Source organism: Choloepus didactylus, chromosome 7 (assembly GCF_015220235.1).
Source record: "Choloepus didactylus isolate mChoDid1 chromosome 7, mChoDid1.pri, whole genome shotgun sequence".
In the NCBI taxonomy this organism is placed as follows: domain Eukaryota; kingdom Metazoa; phylum Chordata; class Mammalia; order Pilosa; family Megalonychidae; genus Choloepus; species Choloepus didactylus.
Genome location: NC_051313.1, coordinates 25,518,005 through 25,545,206, shown reverse-complemented (window position 1 = coordinate 25,545,206; position 27,202 = coordinate 25,518,005). Strand labels below are relative to the sequence as shown.

The window sequence follows — 27,202 nt, the reverse complement described above, 5'->3', positions numbered from 1 at the left end:
CTCTGAAAACACAAAGATAAATTATTTTAAACAGATATGATAAATCAGTGACTGATTAGGTTATAACAAAATGTCCATGAACAACTAAAGTAACTTTCAGCAAAACAGATTGAATGCATGATATATTTCTAGAATATGGGGCTAAAGGAGAAATTGTTCTGAGAGGGTCAGTAGTAGAGTGCAGCAGGAGGTAAGAAACTTTTTGAAGTGTAAAATATAGAAATAATATAAAAGAAAATATCTACATATAATTTGCATAGAGATTACATTGTGCCTATGAAAGCTAATCACCTTTTAATAGAAAGTCAAACTGAGCAAATGTATGGTCTGTTTCTGTAAAGATGGGTTGGAGTTCATGAATTTGGCATGTAGTTTCTTCTTTTGTTCAATCTAAAGCAGTCCAGGTCAACTGCATTGTCCTTCCTTTGAACAATCAATATATTTCCAAAACAATACATTCTATTGTAATGGAAATGAAACAGGCCAATGCCAGTTTATGGATTACTGATGACCACCTCATTATACTTAGTAACTGCCATGTAGTAATGTGTATTCAGTGATCAACAGACTATTTTATTTTGGGTCTTTTGAGCATTCAGCCTAGATCAAGACATTTATTATTCACCAGTATTTAAGTCATGAAATTGTCTGTTTCTATCACTTGAAAATAAAATCGAGAGGTTTTTTACCTCTTTCATTTTAGGATGGAGGAATATTAACTTTTGCTTAGAATGCTTTTTTTTCTTACCTGCTGTGTTCTTTCTTTTATCTCTTTTGTAACACATTTTGAAATTCTCTAAATATTATGGAAATTAGAATCATAATACTGAACTATAAATTGATACCTGTAAAAAGTGGATATACTATTTTCTGGCTGACAATTATCTGGCTAGGAACCTAGAACAATAGATATTCACGAATAATTTACAAGTTAATAAACTGCGTGTCTTACAGAGACAGAATACAATGTTGCTTCCAAAATGAAGCAATGGCCTTAAAATGTGTAAGGTTGAGAATGTGTGGGAATCTATTACACAAAAGAAAATTACACTATTTTATGCAAAAATGATAACCAATGTTGGTATGAGTATGGTGAACCACTCGAAAGGAGTGTAACTTTAGGAAAATAACTTGAGAAAGTGTCTAGAAACTCTTAAAAGTGAACATACTCTGATCTAGTAATTCATTTCTAGAAATTCTAAAAGAAAAATGTGAAATTGTGATAAAAATATGTGAAGGAATTTTCTCTTCATGGCTGTTATACTTCTAACTAGTGGAAGTATTAAACAGTCTTCTCTCAACAGCAGGGGAACTGCTAAAGAATTCATGATATATCTATTTAATAGTAGAACAGCCATTACAATCATGTAATTATAATTTGAAAAGTATGTCATAATCTGGGAAATTGTTAGCTATTCAATATAAACTGAATAAAACAAAACTATGAGCATAACATAACAAAAATGACTTATTTGTATGCATGTGTGTATATATGTGAACAAAGAGTAGAAGAAGATAGGCCAGTATGATAATAGTATTTGCATGCAGATTGAGAAATTGGATGAGGCTTCAATTCCTCCTTTTCTAAATTTTGTAATTTTTCTGTTATATGGATATGACTCATGTATAAGGGGGGGGGGAATCCTTGATTTTAAAAATAAAATGTTCCTGGAACAAAATATTTGTTTACTCAGTGTGCCGATTTGGGTGTATTATGTCCCCCAAAACACCACTACTGATGCAGTCTTGTGGGGGCCGATGTATTAGTGTTGATTGGGTTGAAACCTTTTGATTGGATGTTTCCATGGAGATATGACCCACACAACTGGGTGATGACTTTGATTGGGTAATTTCCATGGAGGTGTTACCCCACCCATTCAGGGTGGGTCTGAATTAAAACACTGGAGCCATATAAATGAGCTGACAACAGAAAGAGCAGAGCAAGTGAGAGTGACATTTTGGAGAGCAGCTGCAGCTAAGAGAACAAAACACCCTAAGAGCAACATTTTGGAGAATGCCATTTTGAAACACAACCCTGGAACAAGCAGACACCAGTCACGTGCCTTCCAAGCTAACAGAGGTTTGCCAGACGCCAGTGGCCATCCTTCAGTGAAGGGACCTGTTGTTGATGCCTTACCTTGGACACTTTATGGCCTTAAGACTGTAAGTTTGTAACCAAATAACCCCCCTTATTAAAAGCCAATCCATTTCTGGTGTTTTGCGAAACGGCAGCATCAGCAATCCAGAACACTCAGTAAATATGTATTAAACACAATTGTGTTCCTGCATGGATAAATAAAAATAATTTAAAACTAGATATTTATTAACATTGTCCCTCCAACACTGATCTAAGAATCTTTTTCTTGCTATTCAGTTTTCCATCAGGAGCTGTAACTTGAGTAGCCTAAACTTGATACCTAAATCATAAGTGTTTTGCAAGTAATTTCTCATTAATTTCCTTCAGGAGAAATTCTTCTAATCAGGTAAGCTAGCAATATCAAACATGTAGAAAAATACTGTATAAAACAGATTCATATAGGAACACTATAATTATCATCTTTGTCATATGTCTCACTATACGTTACTAATATAAAGTGGTCATTTCTATTTGAAGACTGATGGATAGACAAAAGTATAAAGAAGACACACAAAAGTATAACATGGACAGTTCAATAGTTGTTACAAGTTATCAATTAGTTTCACCGTAGGACAGAGCCTGGAGAGAATTTCTGCCCGCCCAAGGGGTTATGTCACCTTCACTGAGCAATCTGTTGAGTCCATAATACAACCAACATGGAAAGCAAAGGAAGATTATGGAGAGCACCTGGTCATTCAGGAATACAACTGAGGATAAATTTGGGGAAGAATGCTGGAACAGAGTAGAATGGGGCAGATTAGAACAAGATCATTTCCAACCCCCATCCTACTGACCAGATGCTGGCATGGGGTAAGCAAGGAAAGATAAATACAATATGTATATCTGTGAAGTGCCTGTTGTTTTCAATCTGCTTTCCTGCTCCTTTAGTAAGAAGAATTAATAATATGTTGTAAATAGTATTTGAACTGAAATAAAAGAATAAAGCTTAATATGAAGTCCAGAGTCAGATAAATGACAGCCCTTATTGAGACAAAGTAAAACATTTTTTAATGTTTTGGCTACATTTCATGAATGTAGTGGGTTGAAGAATGGCCCTCCGAAAGATGTGTCTATCAGAAACCTCAAAATATGAACTTATTTGGATTGGCATATTTGAAAATGTAATTAAGGTAAGGGTCTCAAGATGAGAGAATCCTGGAGGGGGGGGGGCACCAATTCCAAAGACAAGTGTCCTTATAAGAGACAGAAGAGGAGATGAGACCCTGAGACACACAGAGAAGGACACATGAAGATGGAAGGAAAGGCTGGAGATACGTCTCCAAAGCCTAGGAACTCCAAATGTTGCCAGTAGCTACCAGAAACTAGGAGAGAGGAGGGGATAATTATTTTCTCAGAGCCTCCAGAAGGAACAAACTCTCCTATACTTTAACTGTAGAATCTGTTCCTTAGAATTGTGAGAGAATAAATTTCTGTGGTTTTCAGCCACCAAGTTTGGGATAATTTGTTATTGAAGCCCTAGAAAACTAATACAGATAGAAATGTGAAATGTAACAAGCCACTATCCAACCAAGTAGGTCTTTTAAAAATTCAATATATTTGTTATTAGAGCTAAAATCTATAGAGAAATTTACTTAAAATGTCATCATAAAATCTTGTCTTTTGGTTGGGAGTCAACAGAGCACAAAATTACACAACTTAAGTATCTGAGCAATGGAAAAATATAATGCTAAGAATTGAAAGATCACATACTGACCATGAAGAGCTGTTAGTACCAGCCATTAATACGCACACTATTAAACTTCATTATGCCCTCTCAGTACTATTTGCTGACATGGTTTAAAAATACATTATTAAAGTCTTATTCAGCTTATATACTTTACTAAATACCATCTGCTCAGCAAACTGAAAAAGTCTTTTATTAAGAACACTGAGGCCCAAAGCAGCTGTGATTTAAAAGCAGTGATGTGTTCACAATCTGTCCAATCCATCACTCATTCATCATCAGGTATGGCCTATTATGTTCATAACTGATGCCAGAGGAAAATGAAATACCAAGTCTATAAAACAGAAAAATTAACTCTGTTGTAGTCTACTAATACAGGTAATTAATTCCCCATTTCCTTGTGGAAACTGCCTGGTTAACATCTTCACTCAATTACATGCCAGATGACATTTTGCTTTGTTTCTCAATATGATTTCTCTTCAGATCTCAATTCTGAAGTCCCTAGAACTTGGGACTAATTTTCACATACATTTAATTCTATTCCCTTTTTAGAGGAAACAGTAATTCTCCTACGGCTAGTCCTCTGTAGAATTCCACCCTTCAGAAGATAACCTGGCCTGGAAAGGCCACAGACTTTCCAACCCCTAAAATCTCATCACTTGAGTCCAGTTTAGATCTAGTAGATCTAATGGTGCCACAATATCTAAATAGGTCTGATGGTGCCACCCAAGAAACAGCTAGTGATCCATACACATCAAAGACAAAATAGTCAATTGTTGGCTCTGACTTCCCTAGACATACTGAACTCATTCAAGTATGTCTCCCAATTATAAAGAATTCTTCCTTGCCTGACATTTTGCAAAATGGGGTCTACTAATATTTCTTGTGACCACTATGTTTATCATAACAAACATAGATATTACTGATTCAGTCACTGAATAATTACTAATTGAGCAATGTGCAAATTAAGGAAATGTGTTAGGCTTTGTAGGAGATAAAAGTGAATTGGTCACAGTCTCTTCTGTCAAAAGCCTTAAAGTTAACTGGAGCAGAAAGGAAATGAATACAAAAAACAAAGCGGATTGCCGTGTGCGCCCTGTAAGGTGTCCCTCACTCGCCGCTGACGGCTTGCCTCTTCGTCCGCACGCTCGGCCGCCGCAGAAATGCTTCGATTACCCACAGTCCTTCGGCAGATGAGGCCAGTGTCCAGGGCATTGGCACCTCATCTCACTCGGGCTTATGCCAAAGATGTAAAATTCGGTGCAGATGCCCGAGCCTTAATGCTTCAAGGTGTAGACCTCTTAGCCGATGCTGTAGCCGTTACTATGGGGCCAAAGGGAAGAACAGTGATTATTGAACAGAGTTGGGGAAGTCCCAAAGTAACAAAAGATGGTGTGACTGTTGCAAAATCAATTGACTTGAAGGATAAATATAAGAATATTGGCGCTAAACTTGTTCAAGATGTTGCCAATAACACAAATGAAGAGGCTGGGGATGGTACCACCACTGCTACTGTACTGGCACGCTCTATTGCCAAGGAAGGGTTTGAGAAGATTAGCAAAGGTGCTAATCCAGTGGAAATCAGGAGAGGTGTGATGTTAGCTGTTGATGCTGTAATTGCTGAACTTAAGAAACAGTCGAAACCTGTGACAACCCCTGAAGAAATTGCTCAGGTTGCTACAATTTCTGCAAACGGAGATAAAGAAATTGGCAACATCATATCTGATGCAATGAAAAAGGTTGGAAGAAAGGGTGTCATCACAGTAAAGGATGGAAAAACATTGAATGATGAATTAGAAATTATTGAAGGCATGAAGTTTGATCGGGGTTATATTTCTCCATATTTTATTAATACATCAAAAGGTCAGAAATGTGAATTCCAGGATGCCTATGTTCTGTTGAGTGAAAAGAAAATTTCTAGCGTCCAATCCATTGTACCTGCTTTTGAAATTGCCAATGCTCACCGAAAGCCCTTGGTGATAATTGCTGAAGATGTTGATGGAGAAGCTCTAAGTACACTTGTTTTGAATAGGCTGAAAGTTGGTCTTCAGGTTGTAGCAGTCAAAGCTCCAGGTTTTGGTGACAATAGAAAGAACCAGCTTAAAGACATGGCTATTGCTACTGGTGGGGCAGTGTTTGGAGAAGAAGGATTGACTCTAAACCTTGAAGATGTTCAGTCTCATGATTTGGGAAAAGTTGGAGAGGTCATAGTGACCAAAGATGATGCCATGCTCTTGAAAGGAAAAGGTGACAAGACTCAAATTGAAAAACGTATTCAAGAAATCATTGAGCAGTTAGATGTCACAACTAGTGAATATGAAAAGGAAAAACTAAATGAACGTCTAGCAAAACTTTCAGATGGAGTAGCTGTGCTGAAGGTTGGTGGAACAAGTGATATGGAAGTGAATGAAAAGAAAGACAGAGTTACAGATGCACTCAATGCTACACGAGCTGCTGTTGAAGAAGGCATTGTTCTTGGAGGTGGTTGTGCTCTGCTTCGATGCATTCCAGCCTTGGACTCACTAACTCCAGCTAATGAAGATCAAAAAATTGGTATAGAAATTATTAAAAGAACACTCAAAATTCCTGCAATGACCATTGCTAAGAATGCAGGTGTTGAAGGATCGTTGATAGTTGAGAAAATTATGCAGAGTTCTTCAGAAGTTGGCTATGATGCTATGCTTGGAGATTTTGTGAATATGGTAGAAAAGGGAATTATTGATCCAACTAAGGTTGTAAGAACTGCTTTATTGGATGCTGCTGGGGTGGCCTCTCTGTTAACCACAGCAGAAGTTGTAGTCACAGAAATTCCTAAAGAAGAGAAGGACCCTGCAATGGGGCGAATGGGTGGAATGGGTGGAATGGGTGGTATGGGAGGTGGCATGTTCTAATTCCTAGAATAGTGGTTACCATAATTAATGAACTGTGGGAAGCTCAAGGCAGTGTTTCTCAACAATAACTTAGTCATTTGAAGAAAATGGCGGAAGGCTGGCCAGTGTAAGAAAATCACTATAACCATCAGTTACTGGTTTCAGTTGACAATATATAATGGTTTACTGCTGTCATTCTCCATGCCGACAGATAATTTATTTTGTATTTTTGAATAAAAAGACATTTGTACATTCCTGATAACTGGGTACAAGAGCCATGTACCGGTGTACTGCTTTCCACTTAAATCACTGAGGCATTTTTACTGATTCTGTTAAAATCAGGATTTTAGTGCTTGCCATCACTAGATGAGAAGTTAAGAAGTAGCCTTTCTGAGGAGAGTAAGAATAATTGTGTACAAAGAGAAATACCCAATTATGTGACAAAGCTTTGCGTAATAAAAATTTCTTTAAAGTTAAAAAAAAAACAAACAAAAAAAAAAAAACAAAGCGGCAAAAATAATTGTAGTAGGAAGATACAGCTAAAGTTTGAGGGAAGATTATAAATGAGAGAGAAAGTATTTTTAATTGCGAGGATCAGACAGATTTCTTGAAGGAAGGAGAGTTTATCCTGAGCCCTAAACAAAAAAAAAAAAAAAAAAAAAAAAAAAAAAGAACTAAAAAAGAATATTCCTAGGAGGAAAATAAGGGAAAAGGGCACCGCTGTTAGGATAACATCAGGATCAAGGCAAGATGGCACAGTACATATATAAAATAGAGAGTGGCCTAGCATAGATGAAGTATATGATGCATAAAGGAAGGAAGTGGGTGGGAGGTATAAAGTAACGGCTCCCTCATGGTGCCCTGGTGACCTGATACATATTCTCAAAGGCCATTGTGCTGGTTTGGAGCTGTTATGGACCCCCAAAAAGCCATGTTCTTTTAATCCAGTCTTGTAGGGGCAGGCCCAATGTGGAGGGACCTTTAGATTAGATTGTTTCCATGGAGATGTGACCCACCCAATTGTAGATGGGACCTTTTGATTGTATTATTTTCATGGAGATGTGATCCCACCCATTCAAGGTGGGTCTTAATTAGATCACTGGAGTCCTTAAGAGAACTGAGTGCCCACACAGACCCAGACACTAAGAGACGATTGGAGATGCAGACAGAAAGATGTTTGGAGATGCTAAGCTAAGAGATGAAGCCCAGAGTTTGCCCCAGAAAAGCTAAGAGAGGAATCCCAGATGCTTAGAGAGAAACACCCCAGGGGAACCAAGTAGAGAGGTGAGAGAAGTTAAGAGAGTCAGAAGCCTAGAGACATTTTGGAGAAAGCCATTTTGAAATGCAACCCGGGAGCAAAGGACCAGCAGATGCCAGCCATGTGCCTTCCCAGCTGAAAGATGTATTCAAGATGCCATTGACCTTTCTTCAGTGAAGGTATCCTCTTGTTGATGCCTTAGTTTGGACACTTTTTGTGGCCTTAGAAATGTAAATTTGTAACCTAATAAATCCCCTTTATAAAAAGTCAGTCAATTTTTGGTATGTTCCATTTCCAGCAGCTTCAGCAATCCAAACAGCCACGCAGGCAGAGATTTGCACCACAGCTAATCTGAGTCTCGGCAGAGTACAGTATGATCCCCCCAGAACATAAGAGGAGCTGCTGCATGGCCATGTCCCACTATCCTCCCTGTCTCCCCTGGGAGGCTATTGTGAGGCAGTTTCTCACAGCCTCCTGGGATCTGATGAGGTTGGAGGCTTCCTGCACAGCACCACTCAGAATAGAGTCTGCTTAGCTGCAGTCGAGAATTGGCTCCTCAGCAATGGGGTGGACCATGACTGCAATTGAATTGATCCTGGAAAGCTGACATGTTTAGCTACTCCTACTTTTGCAATTTATGTAAGTAATAAATTGTTTAAATCTGAAAAAGGTTTGCATTTTTACTGGGTGAATTTGCCAGGCCTTGATCTTGACCTTGAATTTGTCAGGTCTTGATCTTGACCTTGCCTTGCTGGGTGCTTGACGGCCAGTCAGGAAACATAAGTCAAAAACAGGATGTGTAAGCACTATGGACTATATTCTGGGGTCAGTATGGAGTCTCTGAATATTTTTAAACAGATAATGATATGAAAAGTTTTATTAAGTCAATTGGATATTTTGGAAAAAAAATGAATTTAGGCAGAATAATTACTTAGATCAGAGGTTCTCAACTTCTTCATCTCATGGCCTCTTTAAACTCTTAAAAATTACTGAGGATCCCAAACAGCTTTTGTTTATGTGGGATCTATCTCTTGATGTTTATGATTTTAAAAGTTTAAATGAAAAAATTAAAATATGTATTTATTTATTCATTATAGTTAATAAACTGTCATATATTAGCATAAATATTTTTATAACAAATACATTTTCAAAAAAATTGGGAGATGAGTAATTTTATTTTAGACTTTTATGAATCTTGTTAATGTCTGGCTTAATTAGAAGACAGTTGGATTCACATACCTGCCTAGATACTCAATCTGTTGCAGTATCATACAGTTTCTCAGTCTCTGAGAAACTCCAGTGTACACACATGAAAGAAAGAGAGTCAAAAAGGTAGGTAGTGTCTTCATATTTTCGACTTGGCAGTCCCCCTGAAAGGAGATCTGGGACCTCCAGGATCTCTTGGCCACATGTTGAGAACATCTGATTTCACCAGTTAGTAAAACCAACATGAGATCACAGACTGAGGACTGGAGGCTGAGTGAAGATTAGTTTTCCTAATTATTTTAGATTAGATTAAGCAAAAGGGCATTCAGTCAAATTATCATTTCTGGAGTGCTAAAAGTTGAGGATGAAGAAAAAGGATGGGTTGAACTATAGTGATTTGCAGTCTTGATGCTTGGGAGGGTAGTGAGGAAAATACATAAGAGGAAATAAGAAAATAACTACATTTTCTAGAGAAAAATATAATTTGGTTGAGAATTTGACTTTGAGAAGCTTGTAGAAAATGAGAGAGTATGTATTAATAGATCATGAAGCAAAGTGCCTTTGGGGGAAAGAGAGTGGGATACATGGAAACTTTCAGTAAAAGAGATTTGTCAAAGTAGGACCTCAGTTGAACTGTTAACTCAAAGAAATTAATCCACTTAGTCTAGGATATGGTTCCTCTGAGGTTGACACTCCCAGGTAGAGCAAGACTGATGGGCAAAGCTCAGTGGAAACTAGAGTCACCCCTGTTCAGGTCCCTGGAGAAGATGTGATGGGATGCACTGAAATGGTCAGATCAAAATACGAACAGCAAATCTTCAGAGTTCACTAATGCAAGAAGCCCTTTGAACCCTGAGGCACAGATCATCTTTCATAATAAGGAAGACTAGTACAGACTTTTGTTTCTGTATTTTAAACTTCACCAAAAAAAGAAAGAACCTCTCAAAGGAATTCTAATTAATGTTGATTCTTTTTCTCCAGTAAAGTTGTCAACATTTAGTATCTTTGAACTATGCCCAAAAAGTTTGGATAAGAACAGAAATAAATTTTGTGTAAAATAAAAGGATGAAAATCCAGAAATGGGTGGCCATTGGTGACTTGTGTTAAACTTGCCTCATTTGAAGTAGCATATGCTTTCTATGCCTATTAAAAAGATTTCCATGATTTAAAAGGTCATAGAAAATAAGGAACGAGTTTATATCTGTTTACCTCTCTGCTCTGATTGGCAAAAAATACAGAAACAGAAACTCATGAATCCTAAAATCAAACGGTTGCCTAGGATATAAGCTGGATATCAAGTCTATTCTTTTATTGCAAATTTGGAACAAAGACAATCATTTTAGATAGCTATCTTTTTTCTTCAATATCGTAATTGCAATTTCAAAAAATTTGCCAAATAGTCGCTGTACATGTTTTATAAGTTTTACACTGGATCACTGGAATTTCAGTGGGCAAAGCTCTGCCTGAATTTTTCAAATAATGTATATTGATATGGAAAATTTCTCAAAAAATAGAAAAAATGAAATGGGGAACATCAGCCAGGAAAAATAGAACAAAAGAACACATGGAACATAGCAATAGGGAAAAAAGATATAAAGCTTAAAGCTGTGTAATTGTAATTTAGCTGTTGTTTCATATAACCAAAATTCTTTTAACACTTTGGTTTGAATACCAGTGAATGGAAAAATGATGGTTCACATCACTCCTTTATTTAAATCTAATGATAAATTTACTAAGAAGGAGTGGTGGACTGTCAGAAACTGTGTTAGAAACTTACCACCTTATTCTTGTAACATCTCTTTCTACTCACCACATCACTGATAATATAAATGGTTTAATTTCTAAAATATTGAAAAGATTTGCTATGTGTATTTGCACATGCATTTAGTACCGATTTCCATCTCTTAATAAGAAACCTATTAAAGTGTCTTAATTGTCTTTATTATTATACTATGGATTGGATTTCTCTGAACAAATAATAACCAATTAAAATATTATATCTATCTACTGACTTTTATTTTCCTGCTTAAAAGAAGCAGACTGTGACTCTGAAGCTATTACAATTTTGTGTACTTTATGACAATATTAAATATAAAATAGAATACTTGTTTTGTTAAGTTTCCTCAAATCATATAAACACTAAGAATATAGTTGTCATTTTCAAAATAAGAAGTTATTTCTTCTATTCACATGCTATTTTCTACTGAGAAAATAAGCTTAGATTAATTGACAGTGGAAGTACCTAGAGATCCTGTCCAAGTGTTGTCAAATTTTGCCAAAGAAACATCTCTCTAAAGAGAAGCAGGGGATATTTTACTTCACGTATTAGACCATCCTGACAAAGGGAGATGGTGTGTAGGGGATGAACTATAAATTATTTGCAGCTTAATAGAGCAAAATAACATCAGTTGCTTGTCAGTGTCAGAAATATACAGGGCAAGGTGGTTTGAGTTGTATATATGTTACTGTTATATGTGTTACTATAATACATGCTACTACAATAAAATATTTTAAAAACAACTCTGAATATTGATAAATTGTTCTTACAAGAGGCGTGGTGGGATTTTACATAAAGCATACCTTCTTTCTTTTCATCCTTTTTAGTTGCTGCTGAAATAAGGGGGGAAAAAGATGTGTTAAAACATAATAAATGACCATTCCTCAGACAACTTCTCAGAAAATGAGAATGTATTCCACGTATTCATAAATTCAGAGGACAGCAATCCACTAATTAATCCACCAAATAAATAATAACAATATAAACTGATATTACTTCATATGAATATTTTAAAACCCAGAAATAATCATATAGTAAGAAAATAAACACAATACATATTGTTACATTGACAAAAAGTCAAAATTTATTAAATATGAGTCCAGTATAATTCCATTTTAGGTGTTATATTGTTTTATCTAAGAAAACCAGAATCACTTCTAGAATGGCATTAAAACACAGACTATGACCATTTCCAGGTATAAAAATGCAGGTGACAGGCCGTAAAAATGTATCTGTGCCTAGTAACTGAGGAATTATAAGCTGGTATGCAGTCTACATTTACAATTATAATGACAGCATATAAAATGTCACATTTCAGTAAGTGGGAATGAATGTACTACCCTCCTTTTAGAATATATATATCATCATTTATACAGGGAAAAAGCACAGGACACTTGAAATACCTTTGAATTCTGACTTCCACTGTTATGGGATCCATGTAGAGCACAAGTAGATCATGAATCTAAATCTGCATTGAGGTTGTAGCTTTTTTGTATCATTAGAAGCATTTAGGAGAGGTGCTCAGATAGTTTGGGTTTGTTCCAAGACACATGGCTCTCAAGTCTGTGTAAAGTTCATTCAGGAGACAAACCCATTCAGGGAAGTCTTGGGCAACTTTAGTTCAATCTGAGATATTGCACCTCCCCTTACGGTAACTCCACCGTAGTGGATTAGAACTATGGGGATCACTTAGAACCAATACCCGGGACTGCTTTGGGTGTTTACTCTGTGCAAGAACTTTCAAAAGCACTTACCAGTACATTCCCTCATTTGATTTTCACATCAGCCTTATAAGAAATGCAGCCCAGAGCAAGAAACTACGCCTCAGAGAAACTAAATGATTCACACATGCTCACACAGAAAAAGTGGCAGAACTGGGTCTAAAAACCAGGAGCAAATGATTGAAAGGGAATATATTTAAACATTTTATTTTAATTTATTAAAGGTAGTTTCTTATTTTGTTTTCCAAATGTTATTAGTATCCTATTACTTTTTGTATTAGTTTCCTAGATGCTAAACAAATCCATATAATAGGCCTGCTTAACATCAAGAATTTGGTTTCAGAGTCTAGACGACTTGTTTCGTCCAAGGGTAAGCATTTCTGGCTGGCAGGCAATCTTTGGGGTTTCTTGGTTTTGATGTCACATGGCAATGTTCATGGTGGCATCTTCACCTTTCTCTTATAAGTTCTGTTGGCTTCAAGCTTTTGACTATTCCCTGTGACTTACTTTTCCCATGGTTTCCCTTCCACATCCAATTTCCTTTGCTCAGAAGGACTTTCCTTTGCTCATTCAGTTTGGGCACAACTTAATTAAATACAACTTCAAAAATCCTCTTTACAAATGGGTTCATAACTACAAGGACCTCAGTTTGGGACCTGAACATTTTTTTTGTAGCGGATATACCCAACATTTTGGGTATCCTTGGGTTCCTTGGCTCTCCTGTCACATGGCAATGTCTTCTCCTTTCTCTTCTGGGTTTCTTTGACTTTTAGCTTCTCCTCTATGTGGATTTCTTTTCATAAAACCTCCAGTAATAGGTTTAAGGCCCAACCTCATTCAGTTGGGCCACACTTTAACTAAAAAGAGCATCATCAAAAGGTCCCATTTACAGTGGATTCTTGCCCACAGGAAAGGATTAAAATTAAGAACATGCTTTTTGTTTCCCAGGGTACTTAATTAAACCTACCACAAATGGTACTGACCTTTTAGATACTGAAGGGGAAAAAGTGGTTTGCTTTGTGTGTTTGCTTGTTTGTTTGTTTTCATGTAATTATCCCCACAATTACATGTTGGATTGGAGGATCTTGGTGGGGATGGGGGTGGGGAACTTTAAAGGAAAACAAAATAAAGCAACTCAAAATTACAAATCAGAGGTTGCTGTGCCTCCTCCCAGGGACCTGAAAGGGTCCCGCCAAGCCAGTGGCCCTGAAGCCTAAGCTTCATTAGCTTTATGGTAAACCCACTCCTCCTGAAGGGCATTGTCATTAAAGCCCTGACCAATGCCACAAAAAAGACTGTCAATGTGAATAAGTTTTGAAAAACCATTATCTGTTACAAATCCTTCAGAGAAGAAAGACTGAAACTTAAATCACTGCAAGGATTGGCAAAATATTTTGCAGTTATATCTATTTTTTTCATTTCTAAAATAATCAAGAGTAGAAATGTGCAATTATGCAGGTGCAGGAGTAGGTGTGCATGTACATACACATATCTTCTTCTTTCCCAAGATTATATTCTTCAATACTTTTCATTTTCAACTTTACAGCAAAGGAGGAGAGCTCCATTAAGGGGATGACCAATTCCAGCTTTGCCTGTGGCCCTGAGTCTCTTGAAGGGGGATTGCTTTTATTAACTGCCATCTGGAGAGCATGTGGTCCATCAAGCTGGATTCCATTCCCAAAACTAGTGAAAACCAGGGTTTCAGGGTTCAACTCTTTGCAGAATGATTTGGTAACTTTTGGCCACCCAGCTCTTTATACTCGACACATTATTCAACAAATATTCACACAGATTATGTTCGATTTATGTGGGTGGGTGATTTGTCAATCTGTTGAGCAGACATGGATCTCAATTACTGGGCCCCCCATTTACACGTTCTAACAAGCCTGCAATGGCAAGATTATTAATTATTCTGTTCTGTTTTTGTCTTATTTCTGTATTTGTATGGGGAGGTTTTAAAAAACGTTTTCTTTGGGAATCCAGAAAAAAAAAGTCAGTGGAAATACACTAACACAGAATACATGTGGACCAATGTTTTTGAGATTCCAAGTTTCATTATGGCTTCTGTTTTTTCTTGGTCATTTCAATCTCAGTAGGCATCGGCCCAGCCATTGCTCTTAACTATTCAAAAATAACTTCTTATTTCTCTTTCTCCTTCCCCAACTTGGTCTATATTCTATTTCTTCCAAACATTTTATTACATAATGCATATGAAGTACATTGATATCCCATCTAAGTTCTTACTTGGTACAGAAAAGTCAATTCCTGGATGGCTCTCCATCTGCTCAACACCAACCTGCCCCCAAATGAGTCATCTCTTTCTTTAAACTAGTTCCTTCTCCAGGGATTTACTATCTATGCAAATTACCATCATCCTATTCATCCAGGCTGAAGAGCTCAGTACCATTTTTACTTTCCTCTGTTTTATTCCATATATTCCACAAAGTATTATTTCAAAATGTTTCTCATATTTGCACTTTTTTTCAGGTCATTGACACCTTGTGTGATGGTTAGGTTCATGTGTCAACTTGGCCAGGTGATGGTGCCCAGGTGTCTGATCAAGGAAGCACTGGTCTAATCATTACTGCAAGGACATTTGTGGCTGGTTAATAAACCAGAAGGCTGGTTTATTAAATCATCAGTCAATTGACTGCACCAGTGACTGATGACATCAAAGAAGGGTGAGTCTTCCACAATGAGAATTCAGTCAGCTGGATTTAATCCAATCAGTTGAAGACTTTTAAGGGAGAAAGAGAGGACCTTCACTTCTTCCGGCTAGCTAGTGTCTCCTGAGGTGTTCACCAAACACCTTCATCAGAGTTGCTAGTTTGCTGCCCTACGGAATTTGGACTCATACATCCCCATAGTTGCATGAGACACTTTTATAAAATCTTATATTTATGAATATCTCTTGTTGGTTCTATTTCCCTAGAGAACCCTGACTAATACACTTGTCTAATGTTTTAATAATAATGACAGCTTTTTCCTCGTTGTCTCTAATGCTCTTTCTTTACCCATTTCCACACTGGTAATGCTTGTTTCCTCTGTCATTCCATATCCCAGTCATGACCCAAGCCCTTTGAGTCACCCCTCATCCATGGGTTATCTTTCAACTGCCAGCTCTGACACATGCCACTTTGTCTCAACTTGTATGTCATTCATTATACTACAATTTACTTTAATATTATATGGTATTTTATTTATATTATTCTTTAAATTTCTTGTATCTCCAAATGGTACTCTCCTGCAATGTTCAGATATTTCCTTTACAGTCTCCTAGTGCTTCAAAACTCTTTGTTAAAATAAATTAACATATCCACTGTCAAAGAAATGTTATTCCCTTCTAATAATTATAATTATCATATATTATATATTTATATAAAACCATGGTTTAAGCATTTCCTTTGTTATCAAACTAAAAAAAAAGTGAACATATATACTATAGCCTTCTACCACACTGCAAACATCTTCAATTTTGCTAATTTATACCACAAAATTTCATTCTCCACTATAGCATTATTGCCAATCATGTTTAAGTTCCATCTCCACATTAAGCACTGGCCAGTATTTAGTATTACTATGCAGAATTGAATTCTAGGCCTGTTGTGTTATAAAAAGTTTCTACAAAGATCTATGGAGGATCTGTAAGCCATAACTGACAGTCATCCCTGCTTTGGCATGTTATTACCATTTTAGTGGATATGTACATACAGTGCCTTACTCTTGCCTTGTATACTGGGCACTTTCAGCTAATTTCCTTAGAAGGATAATATTAACAAGACTGAAACTCTAGGTTACTATTCACTCAACAATAAATACTTAATTCCAAATACTTAATTCTAAGGCTGCCTTGTCCAATGTGATTGGAATGTAAAAACAAAGAACCCATATCCCCAAGCTCAAATTTGAAGCAAGTTCCCAGAAATATCACTTTTCTCCTCTTGAATTCCTCTAATATGAGGCTGAAGCAACACTAAATGCTTCTGCAAGTGGTAGTTCTAAATCTACAGCACTGACCTCAGATGCCTTAGTCAAAACAGAATGGTCCTAGAAGGAGGGTATAGGAGGGGGGGGTGGGTGTGGTTGTAAGAGCAACTATTAACAACAATGGTTCCTTGAACTAGTAGCCATTTGAGGACCTCACTCTAAGCTGCATTTTCATATTTAAAAAGACAAATTACTAATAATATTGTCCCTGCCTCAGTACCTCCCACAATATTTACTATATTCCCTATCCGAATTTTCCAAAATTAGAACCAATTTTATTGAACAACCAGATACTCAACATGAAAACTAAAAACTGGTATCATAGCTCTTAATCATTTTAGCATATACTATTTATAAACAAAGAAGGTTGCATCGAACAGCATTTAGTCAACCCATTTTACCAATATTTCTTAGGATGATTCTGCATCCAGTTGAGTTAAATACAATGAGAAAAATATGACAGAATTTTTTTGGATAGATACAGAGCATTCACTCCTGTATCAGGCCATCTGCTGAGGAATCTGCTGTAAGGGCCTTCTGTCCAGAAACAAATGCACCACCACCTACCTGGATCACCTTTATTGCTTGATATTGTGTGATCTAGCTAGTGGAGAACATAAAGTTTTTCTCCAGTAAAAAATTTAAACTTTTCTTTTTAAGTGTGTTCTGTGAAGTTTTCATAGATGACAAAGGCAGAACACTTGTGTCCTTCTCTTGTACTTTCATCAGATTACTCCTCATGGTTTGAGAATACAGGTACAATACAATAACTCATTATATTCCATCCTGTCGACTTTAGCCTACTGGTGTAGAATAGCTCTCTCAAAGGATGTAATTTGAGATCGTGGCTAAAAAATAACTTCACGGGAAAATTGTTTCCCAAACTGCCTTGAAGAATAAATATTTTTTTCTTAATGTCTGTTAAAGAATATGCCCCAAAGCCATGAGGAAGTGATAAAACAGATTTTTCTTAGGTGGGTCATAAAAAAACTAATAGTCTTTTAGTCACATCTGTAACCTACTTCGTTCAGTCTTCATACTGATGAACTCATATTAATTTAATAGCATTCCAATTGACTGATTTTTTTATACAACAGTAAATTGCATGGTATAAATGAAAACACTGAAAAACTAGTATGTTCTATCTATTTTATATATTGTCTATCATCTACCATCTATCTGTCTACAGCATATTTCTGGAAAGATATGAAAAACTTCAGTGACCAAAACATGGGGCCAACATGCTAATTCTTGGGTTCCTCTGTAAATGTGGCATTACTCTCAGTCATATTTTCTACAATTACTAAATAAACACTTGATACTTATATCTTAATGGAACAACATAACATCTTCTGCAATAACCCAGCAGATGGTGCTATTTTGCAATAAACAGATTTGACTTTTGTCAATAAAATGCTATGCACTGGGGGAAAAAAAGGAATGGCATTTTTAAAGTGTTTTATAGCTTACCTTGTGCTGCAACTTTTACAGTCTCTTGTTTAGGTTCAGGAGCTTTCCTTGGCTCTTAAAAAGAAAAATACACAAATTACCATTAAGTACTATTTCACAAAAAAAGTATATTGCAAAGAGAAGGAAAATAACAAAAAACATTGTCTTTGGCCCCCCGGAATTTTTGTTAAGAAACAAACACATTTATTAGGGAAATTGCTGGGGATTAGTTTTGCTAAGCAAAAAAAAAAAAAAAAAGAAAGAAAGAAAGAAATGAACCAAATAAATGCATAAAATAAAGATTCCAAAATCTGTTTTGGCTCAATATTAACCGATCATGGAATAATACCTAGCATTTGTTTAGCATGTGAATTTGAAAATCTCAGAATTATTTAAAATCATTTCTGTATTATCAACTTTGAAATAAATGAGGCACTCCTTCACAAAGAAAGTGGCTCCCTGAAGTTCACTGAGCAGCTCTGAAGAGAATAGAACCCAATACAACCTGCTTCGGGCTCCAGCCTTTGTCTCTAAGGTGCCGTGTCCTAGGCCACCTGTGTGGTGTCCATCACTGTTAATGTGGCCCTGGGCAACCATATATGCTGTGAGAGAAGGAGCAAATTTCATTTTGAACGTTTCCCCCTTGTCTTAGGTGTGGTTATTTTTTTTCCTTTTTTCAGAATTTCTCTTTAAAGAAACGGGATTTAAAAAAGAAAATTTATATGCTAAACGTTTAAGTGTATTACTTAATTAATTAGCATTAACAATAAAGGAGAAATAAATATTTCAAAATAGCCAGTGGCTCATTTCACATTTCACTAAGCATGCCCCATGATTGTCTTGAATACATTTTAAATAATTGACTTGTCATGTAAAGGTATGGGGAAGGAGGATTTGGTCATTTCTTTTAGATATTCATCTTTCTTCATTCATTCATCAAATTTCAGTACCTATAATGTGTAGGTGCTAATCTAGGTTAAAATTCAGTAGTTGATAGATGTAAGTCTTCATTTTTTCATTTAATTACCATCAAAAATTGATTACAGTTTGTTTAATACTGCAACTCTAGTAAGAGTTATAAAAATATCAAGATTAGATTATGTCAGACTTTTGGCAAAGAATTGTAAGAAAAGTTTCAATGGGCACACAAAAGAATTTCAATTTTGAATCTACACTTGACCTCTAATCAGCGAGATTATTAATCATTTATATCATATCACAATTATCAAATGCTAATTTTCATTATTCCATTATACAAAAGAAAAGTAGTTTGATTTATATGAGAATCCCATTATTGATTTCTTCAGGAATAATACCTTTTTGCCAAGATTTAATTCAGACTCCATTCTATACATGGACTCTTCATAATTAATTTTATTTTTATGTGTGTAGAGGAAAAGTCCATGCCAAGTAGCATGCTGTTACTACCTGTGCATCTAGATTACATGGCCCCAATTAACCACATACCTATTGACGTCTTAACCAATATATTTCTAAACTATTGCTCTAGCCTTACACCTATGTAATTGGCTTTTAGTGGGCCCTTAATAAATAATTGGTGAGTGAATAAATAGATGAAAGGATGAAAGAAATACATTCAAAGAGTCACCAAAGAAATCTAGACTTCTCAGGTGTTTTGCTCCAGAGAGATCCTAATGCTTCCAAGAAGAGTAGAGCGGTTTCTGATAATAAGAATAAAAAATATGTATTCTAAAATCTTTGTCAGTGAAATAACCTGCAATTTTTACAGCTGATTTTCCTCTTCTCTTTTCTTTCTTTATGTCCTCTTAGATCATTTATCCTAAACAATCCCACCTTTGTAAGATTCTATCGGACCACCTGGTATACACAATCGTAAATTATGGAGAGCTTTCCTTCAGGCCTTACTTGTTGCATCTCCCATTGACTATTAGGCTTCCCTGCCACCCACTTTCAGATCATAGTCCAGACTGCTCAGCACAAGTGTCCCTCTCTCAGGCTGGTCATCCCTCAACAACGTCACATCCTCAATAATCACATCTTATGGGCTCTTCATTCTGCTATCCTTTAAGTATCTCTACCCACAATCCCTCAAATCTCAGAATGAATCCACTAATGCACTCTGATGCATTGAGGTTTCTGTTCCAGCTAAAGGGGACTTTTTACAGTCAATGTCCAATCCCTAAAGAAATGACTGTATGGGAAGTAAACTAATCATTGCAGCTAAGATGTTGTTTGTCTCTCATAATTACATCTATCCCATCTCTGATCTCAAGTCTTTAAGTCAATTTACATTAATTCACAAATAATTATGCAAAGTATATATCTCAGTTTAAATTAACAGTTTCAAACCAAATGTCTTTTCAATAAATCTGCCAACCTGCATCCACCCAACAATATCAGGCTCAAAACTACCAGAGACTAATCAGAGACGATCAGACTCAACATCTGCTTATGTACAGCACTTAAGTTTTCAAAACTGCAAGGCTTTAGGGTGGATTCAACTCAGGGACCATAAATGCACAATGTTAAGAAGGCCACACTGAAAATTATATGTGATAACACACCAAATCCAAAACTGACATATTTTTCATTATACATACTTCATTGGTCTCCTTTTTAATTTTTGCCAAATGCAAATGAAACTAATTTTTATCAGGGAAAATGTAAAATTGTATAACATATACAAATACAAAGAAAATAGCAGAATAAACCATGATGTCCCAATCCCCTATTTCAACAATTATCAATAGATTGTCTTGTTTCATTAGTGTTCTTCATGAACCCCACTATACATAACTCAAATAAAAATTTTTAATATATCAAATTATTTTTATCTTTTTCCTATCTTTATAAAATAATTTATAGTTACATTTTTGAAATAAAGTACAGTGACTTAAATGAAAGCACATGACAATAAGAAAATTCAGCTAAAGATTATAGTAAGTCTAAAATTAATAATAATTCTCTGGACTACAAAATCAGAGACAGGTTAAAACTAGATTAAAATGACTTGAGGGTGTTTTAATAGGAATTTATCAGAGGAGTTAGTATTCCTAGAGTCCTGAAACCAACTACATTTATATAAACAAATTGTTTGAGTCAGATAAGCCAATGTTTCAGACTCTTCTAATTCCATGAGCATGGAATGCTCTGATTTACAAAATTTGGAAAACATTGTTTAAGTCTGCCAAAATTTTATTAAGGAATCAATTTCTGCATACAGTTTTAAGTATTATTTTAATATTGTGGTAGGTTGAATTATGTACCCCAGAAAAAGATATGTTCTTACTCTTTATCTATTCCTGTGGGTGTGAACCCCTTGTAAACAGGATCTTTTGAAGATGCTACTTTTAGTTAAGGTGTGACCCAACTGAATGAAGTTGGACTTTAATCCTATTACTGGAGACTTTACAAAAACAAAGCCACATAAAGGAGAAGCAGCTGGAAGTCAATAGAACTCGGAAGAAAAAGAAGACATTGCCATGTGCATTGCCACGTGACAGAAAAGCCAAGGACCAATTATTTCCAGCAGCCCGCCCCAGAACGCTTCAGTCTTTGGGAGAAAGCATTGACTTGCTGACACCTCAGTTGTGGAGTGGACTTTTAGCTCAAAACTGCAGGCCAATAAATTACCATTATATAAGCCAACCCATACTGTGGTATTTGTGATCACAACCAGGAAACTAAAATAAGTATAAACTTTTCCTCTATAGGACACTGTTTATACTGTGACTTTATTTAATGCAATGTGTAAATCCATTGCGTTTTCAAATGTACATCTCACATAGCTTGGACTGCTATACTTTGAGTCCCCAGTATTGGTCTTTAAGTGATGGACAGCAGATAAAAAAATAATATTTTTGAGGATCATGTATACAACTGAAATATTTTCTAAACAATCTCTCCTGAGCAGGGTGTGTGTGTGTGTGTGTGGGGGGGTGACTCATTACATTTATGTCTTTATTTTTTTTAGAGTAAAGTTAAGAAAGACCATTTTCTCTTTAAAAAACAAAGATGAGCAATCCCTGAATAACATATAAGCACTTTCACTTCAGCAAATAACAGGAAAATAAAAAATAAGGATGCTCCCCAGTTGAATTAAAGCAGCTGCTCATTAGAGAGAGGAGCAACCTGACAGGGGCAGGAGACTGAGTAACAGCAGGTGCTAAAGCAGGTAACAGGTTCTGATGGCCCAGTCTTCATCTAAGTCATTTATCAATACCTAGCCACAGTACAGATTTCTAGCTAAATGTGTGATCATATTTTAATTATTTACTTAAGCAAGTCCCCCTTCCCCTTAGCCTATCAATTCCCAACACTGTAACCCTAGCATCTAACAAAATGCTGGGAAAATTGTTAATAAATATGTAAGGAAAGCACTGCATTAAAAAAATCACATTATATAAGTGGGAAAAAAAATCCAATTGCCAGTTTGAGACGAGACATTAAATTCAGGAATCTCTTTCATTTTTAAATCATACAAAAGTCATTTGAACTATATTTTCCTCTTTGATCATTGGTTATGTATTATTCAGAAAGAGTTTAATTTTAATTATCAGAACTTGATTTTCAGTAGAATTATATGGTGACCCAGATGGCATTTAGGATCTTTGGAGAATTTCATTATTTCAAACAAAATTCCAATTCATTTTCATGAGTTAGAATATATAGGAATTCTATTTAAAGGCATGCCACAAACTTAACATTCCTTCAAGATCCAAATATGAATCAAACATCTTCTATTAATTTTCCAGAAAAGATGAAGAAACATTTTGATAGGTCAACTCCTACTCATTCTGCGTTACTGCAAAATGTTTACACTATTCTTAAGTGAGAAAATTAACTTAAAAGTTGAATGACGTTTTCAAAAATCAGGAAAGAAATTCATGTTTATTGGTTCAGCCAATAAATTTGAACAGAGATCTAAAACTTCTTTGATTCCCCAAAATGTATACACTCTTCTTTGAGTAAGAATACAAGAAGCTAAGAAAAGATTATCTGGCAATGCAATGAGCTACTAATTTAAGCTGTAAATTATTGCTATTTATTCAAACACAATTATATTCAGATATAGATATTCCCAAAATAGAGAAAAGGTAACATTTAAGCTTAAAGTTACTATATGCTTTAATGCTCTTAAGCTAAGTCTCTTGTACTTATAGCTCCAAGAAAGCATATTTCAGGGGCATTCCTTCATTTCAGGATGATAATTACCCTATTGATATGAAATTAATCATGAAGCAGCCTATGGCCATCCTGTCTGACCAAGGAAACTGAAGCCGGGGAGGAGAGACTATTTGCTGCCAGATATGCAAATTGCAAAAGGTGTACAATGCAGAAATTTGAATAATGTATCAAAATAATCTGTTATTGCTAGAGGTTAAAAAAATCTAAATAAGATGGCAGCATCATTTACAATAGACAGCACCATTTAGCTAGTCTTTTTATTCCAGAAAATCTCCATCTCATCAAGCAAAGCATTGTACTTTAGAATCCAAGTAGGCTTTAATTTAATCTTAGCATCATAGAATTTAATTCAGAAAAATTCAACATCTGCTAAAATATTCTCTATTTTTTCTTAACCTTAAGAAAAACAATATTCTAAGGATTGCTTAGGTTGAAAAAAAATAAACATTCTGATCTTTTAATTAAATGTAAGTTAATTCTACCCATAGTTTCTATAAATGGAATCAGTCATTTCTTCTATTAGTTGGAAATAATTACACATAGGACAACAGAAAAGGATTGGGAACATCGATGAGAATATTCATAATTGGAATAAATTTCCCCCTAAGGGCATTATCCAGCCCTTTGGATAGAATGTGTAAGAATGGCAGGTTTCTTAAGCATTTAACAATTTAGAATGTAGAGTCAAGGACTAGGGTATCAATTTATTTAAATGATTAAAAGAAGGAAACTTAAAAATAAAAAGTGAAGTGATGAATAAGATGCACATCATTTTGCCTTTTATTTGGACTATGATTTCATTTGGATATGAAAGCAATGGAAGGCAACACCTTGAGGAAAAATGAGGTCCATCCCTGGAGATGGCAGACAGAGAAATATGTGTTTTTCCTACAGGGTTCCTAGATGCATCTGCCTAAAGCCAATCACCAGCACCAGCTGGTCATCCAAGGTCCCTTTTTATTTTTTTGCTAGCAACTTTTAAAAATCAATGGCAAAGAACACAGAGAAAACTATTTGAAGAATTTACCTATATTTTACTTTGATGGCAAATTTCTTGTTGATTTTTTTATTATTGGGATTACCTTGGTAGTCTTCCCTTATCATAAAATAATTTTTCCCTTTCCGTTAATAATATTTTAAAAGTGAACATTCCTACCAGCAAAATGGACTGAATTTCTTAGGAGGAGGATATACTTCCTATTTCAATCAGGGCACAAGTAAAATTTAACTCTTTTAGTGAAATAAATATTATGTTTGGGAAAATTATCACACTACACCCAAGAGTGATATCTTTCTTTGGCAAAGGCTGATTTGGGGTCAAGAATTTATATGAGAAAATAAGGTATTTTATATAAAAACATATATATTAAAAAATAAATCTGAGGACACATTTAGAGGTGTTTTTTAAGCAAACAATTCCTGCTAAACTAAGTCCTCAGACTGAACAGAGAGTATAGGAATTGAAGACATGCAATTTGGTGTTAAATAAGAAAATAGTTTTCCAAATAATTATTGTGGTCCATCACTCAGTCTTTTCTCCACATGTGTGCTTACTGGAACAAGGTACCACATTACCTAAATATAAAAACCAGTTCTGACCTCAATATAGTTAGAGGAAGTACATGAAAAATGCCAAATAAAGGGCATAGTAATCTGAGTTTTAGAGGTTGGCATTTTTTAAAGTAATAAGATATAGATAAGCTTTGGGGATGCGATACATTGTGGAGCCACAAAGGGATGAGGGAAAGAAAGCTGCAGAAGATTCCTGATAAAATATTCTCCTCATGGGATTATGGATCAATCTGGCTGAGGCAGAAGAATTTTGTTTCGTTTTAGTCTTTGGGACTTTGAAAACCACTGCCTTTTTGAGCAGAAGAGTTGCATATACAGAACAAAGTCTTGAAAAAAATAACACTTTCAATGATTGTCAGGGGAAAAGACTTATCCTGGTAGCAGAGAAACCAGGTAAAGCACCATTGCAATACTCGAATGTAGGATAACCATGCTTTGGACTGGGAAACCATTGATGGAAATGAATAGAAAATAGCAAATTAGACATTTAAATGAGGAAAATAACAAAATATGGAGATTGATTTAGCATGTACAGAGGAGAGAAGAAAGGTATTTATTCTAAAAAGACAGATTGTGGACCTTTGGCTTAAAGTGTTGGAAATGTTTAAGCAGACTTGGTTTTAACCTAATTTAACTGAATTTTACATGACATGTTGAGTTTGAGACAATGATGGAATTTCAAGTGAAAATGTTGAGTAGACATTTGGAGAGAAGGATGGTACTTGAAAAGACATGGAAATTGGAAAGTCATCCACATGGAGGTTTGAGATGAGCAATGCTTCCAAGGGTCAAGGAAACAGAAAGCCTCAAGTTGCCATTCCATTGAGAAAAAGTATTGGATAATAAGATACAAGGACTCTCCAGGTAGGTTGGTTTCAACAAGATCAAGAAAGAAGTTTATAAAAGAATGGTAGTGTCTTAGTTTCCAAGCCATACCATGGATTGACTTAAACAATGGGAATTATTGGCTCATGGATTGAGTCTAGGAGAAATCCAAAATCGAGGTTATAGCAAGGCAATGTTTACTCTCCAAAGTCTGCAATATTCTGTTGCTAGCAGCTGGGGATCCTTGGGTTTCCTTGGCTTGTATTCGTGCCTCAGGTCACATGGCAATGCCTCTCCTTTCTCTTCAGATTCTGTTGACTGCTGGCTTCCTGCTTCCAGATATTTCCTATGACTTCCTCTCTTATAAACTCACCAGTAATAGGATTAAGACCCAACCCAATTTCTTTGGCCACATCTTGCCCAAAATAATACCTTAAAAAGTCCTATTTACAATGGGTTCACACCCACAGGAATGGTATAAGTTAAGAATGTTTTTTATTTCCTGGTATACATAATTCAACCTACTGCAGGTTGAATCCTCAGGATTAACTGAAAGGAGAATTTGATTTGATATCTAGAGTACCCTGGCAACCTTTGGGAACATGGTTTTGGAATGGGGAAGAGAAGAGAAGGAAATCTATTTTTATTGATTTATGGTAAGTGATGATAAAATGGAAGTACACTCACTTGGTAAGTGTGGCACTCAGAAAGCACTCAGAAAATAAATTTAAAACTAAGTGGTGTGAGGGAGCAGGAACATCAAGCAAAAGTGCATTTCAAAATAGGACACCTGTTTTGTTTGAAGGAGTAAAGAAGTACCTATCAGAGTGGAAAACATTGAAAAGTTGGGGGAGTAGAGAAGCAATTAAGATAGTAAGACCCCAGAATATATGGGAGAGAATAGGAAAGAGTGCTCAGGTGGAGGGATTTGCTTGGAAATAGGAAAAAGGCACTTCTTCCTATGGAAATGAAAATTTCCTTGATTGAAGCATTAGGAATATGTAGCTATTTCCTGTAAGAACAGTATTATGATGTATGATGACCCAATATGCAGACACAAGAAAGAGGTCCAAATCAAAAATACATTCAATTTAGATTAATCTGATATTTTACTAAATCAAGGAAAATCTTGAGAAAGTGAAAAAGAGAATAAAATACTGGAGATAAAAGGAAATGGAAAATGTATGAAATAAAAGCAGAAAATAGATAAAAATGGTAGTTGAGAGAAAAATGGGAAAAAGTGTCCTTCAAATTATTACTAAATGATTCAGGTTTTGTAATACATAACATTGTAGTACCTGTGGATATTCTAATACATGAGGGTTATAAGTCAGTCTTACTGTTTCAAACTAAAGAGGACCATTTGGCAAATAGTTAACAAATCTCTAGCAACGACATAAAAGGAATATCTGATTATTTCCTTCTTGCTGATATCTGAATCTCAATCTTCTCCTTCGGTCAACACTCTTTCAAAGCAAATTACTTAGATGAAATGACAACTAATTTTTGCAGCTATGTGCTCTGCTAAATGACACATATTTGAGGTT

General features: G+C 35.6%; 1 protein-coding gene across 1 annotated transcript; it reads left to right on the top strand.

Moving 5' to 3' along the window:
• The first annotated feature begins 4,911 nt into the window (after window positions 1–4,911).
• Window positions 4,912–7,166, top strand: LOC119540063 (60 kDa heat shock protein, mitochondrial-like). Its single transcript, XM_037844069.1, has one exon. It carries the CDS (start codon window positions 4,985–4,987, stop codon window positions 6,710–6,712), a length of 1,728 nt encoding a protein of 575 aa, XP_037699997.1. The 5' UTR covers window positions 4,912–4,984; the 3' UTR covers window positions 6,713–7,166.
• Window positions 7,167–27,202: the final 20,036 nt, after the last annotated feature.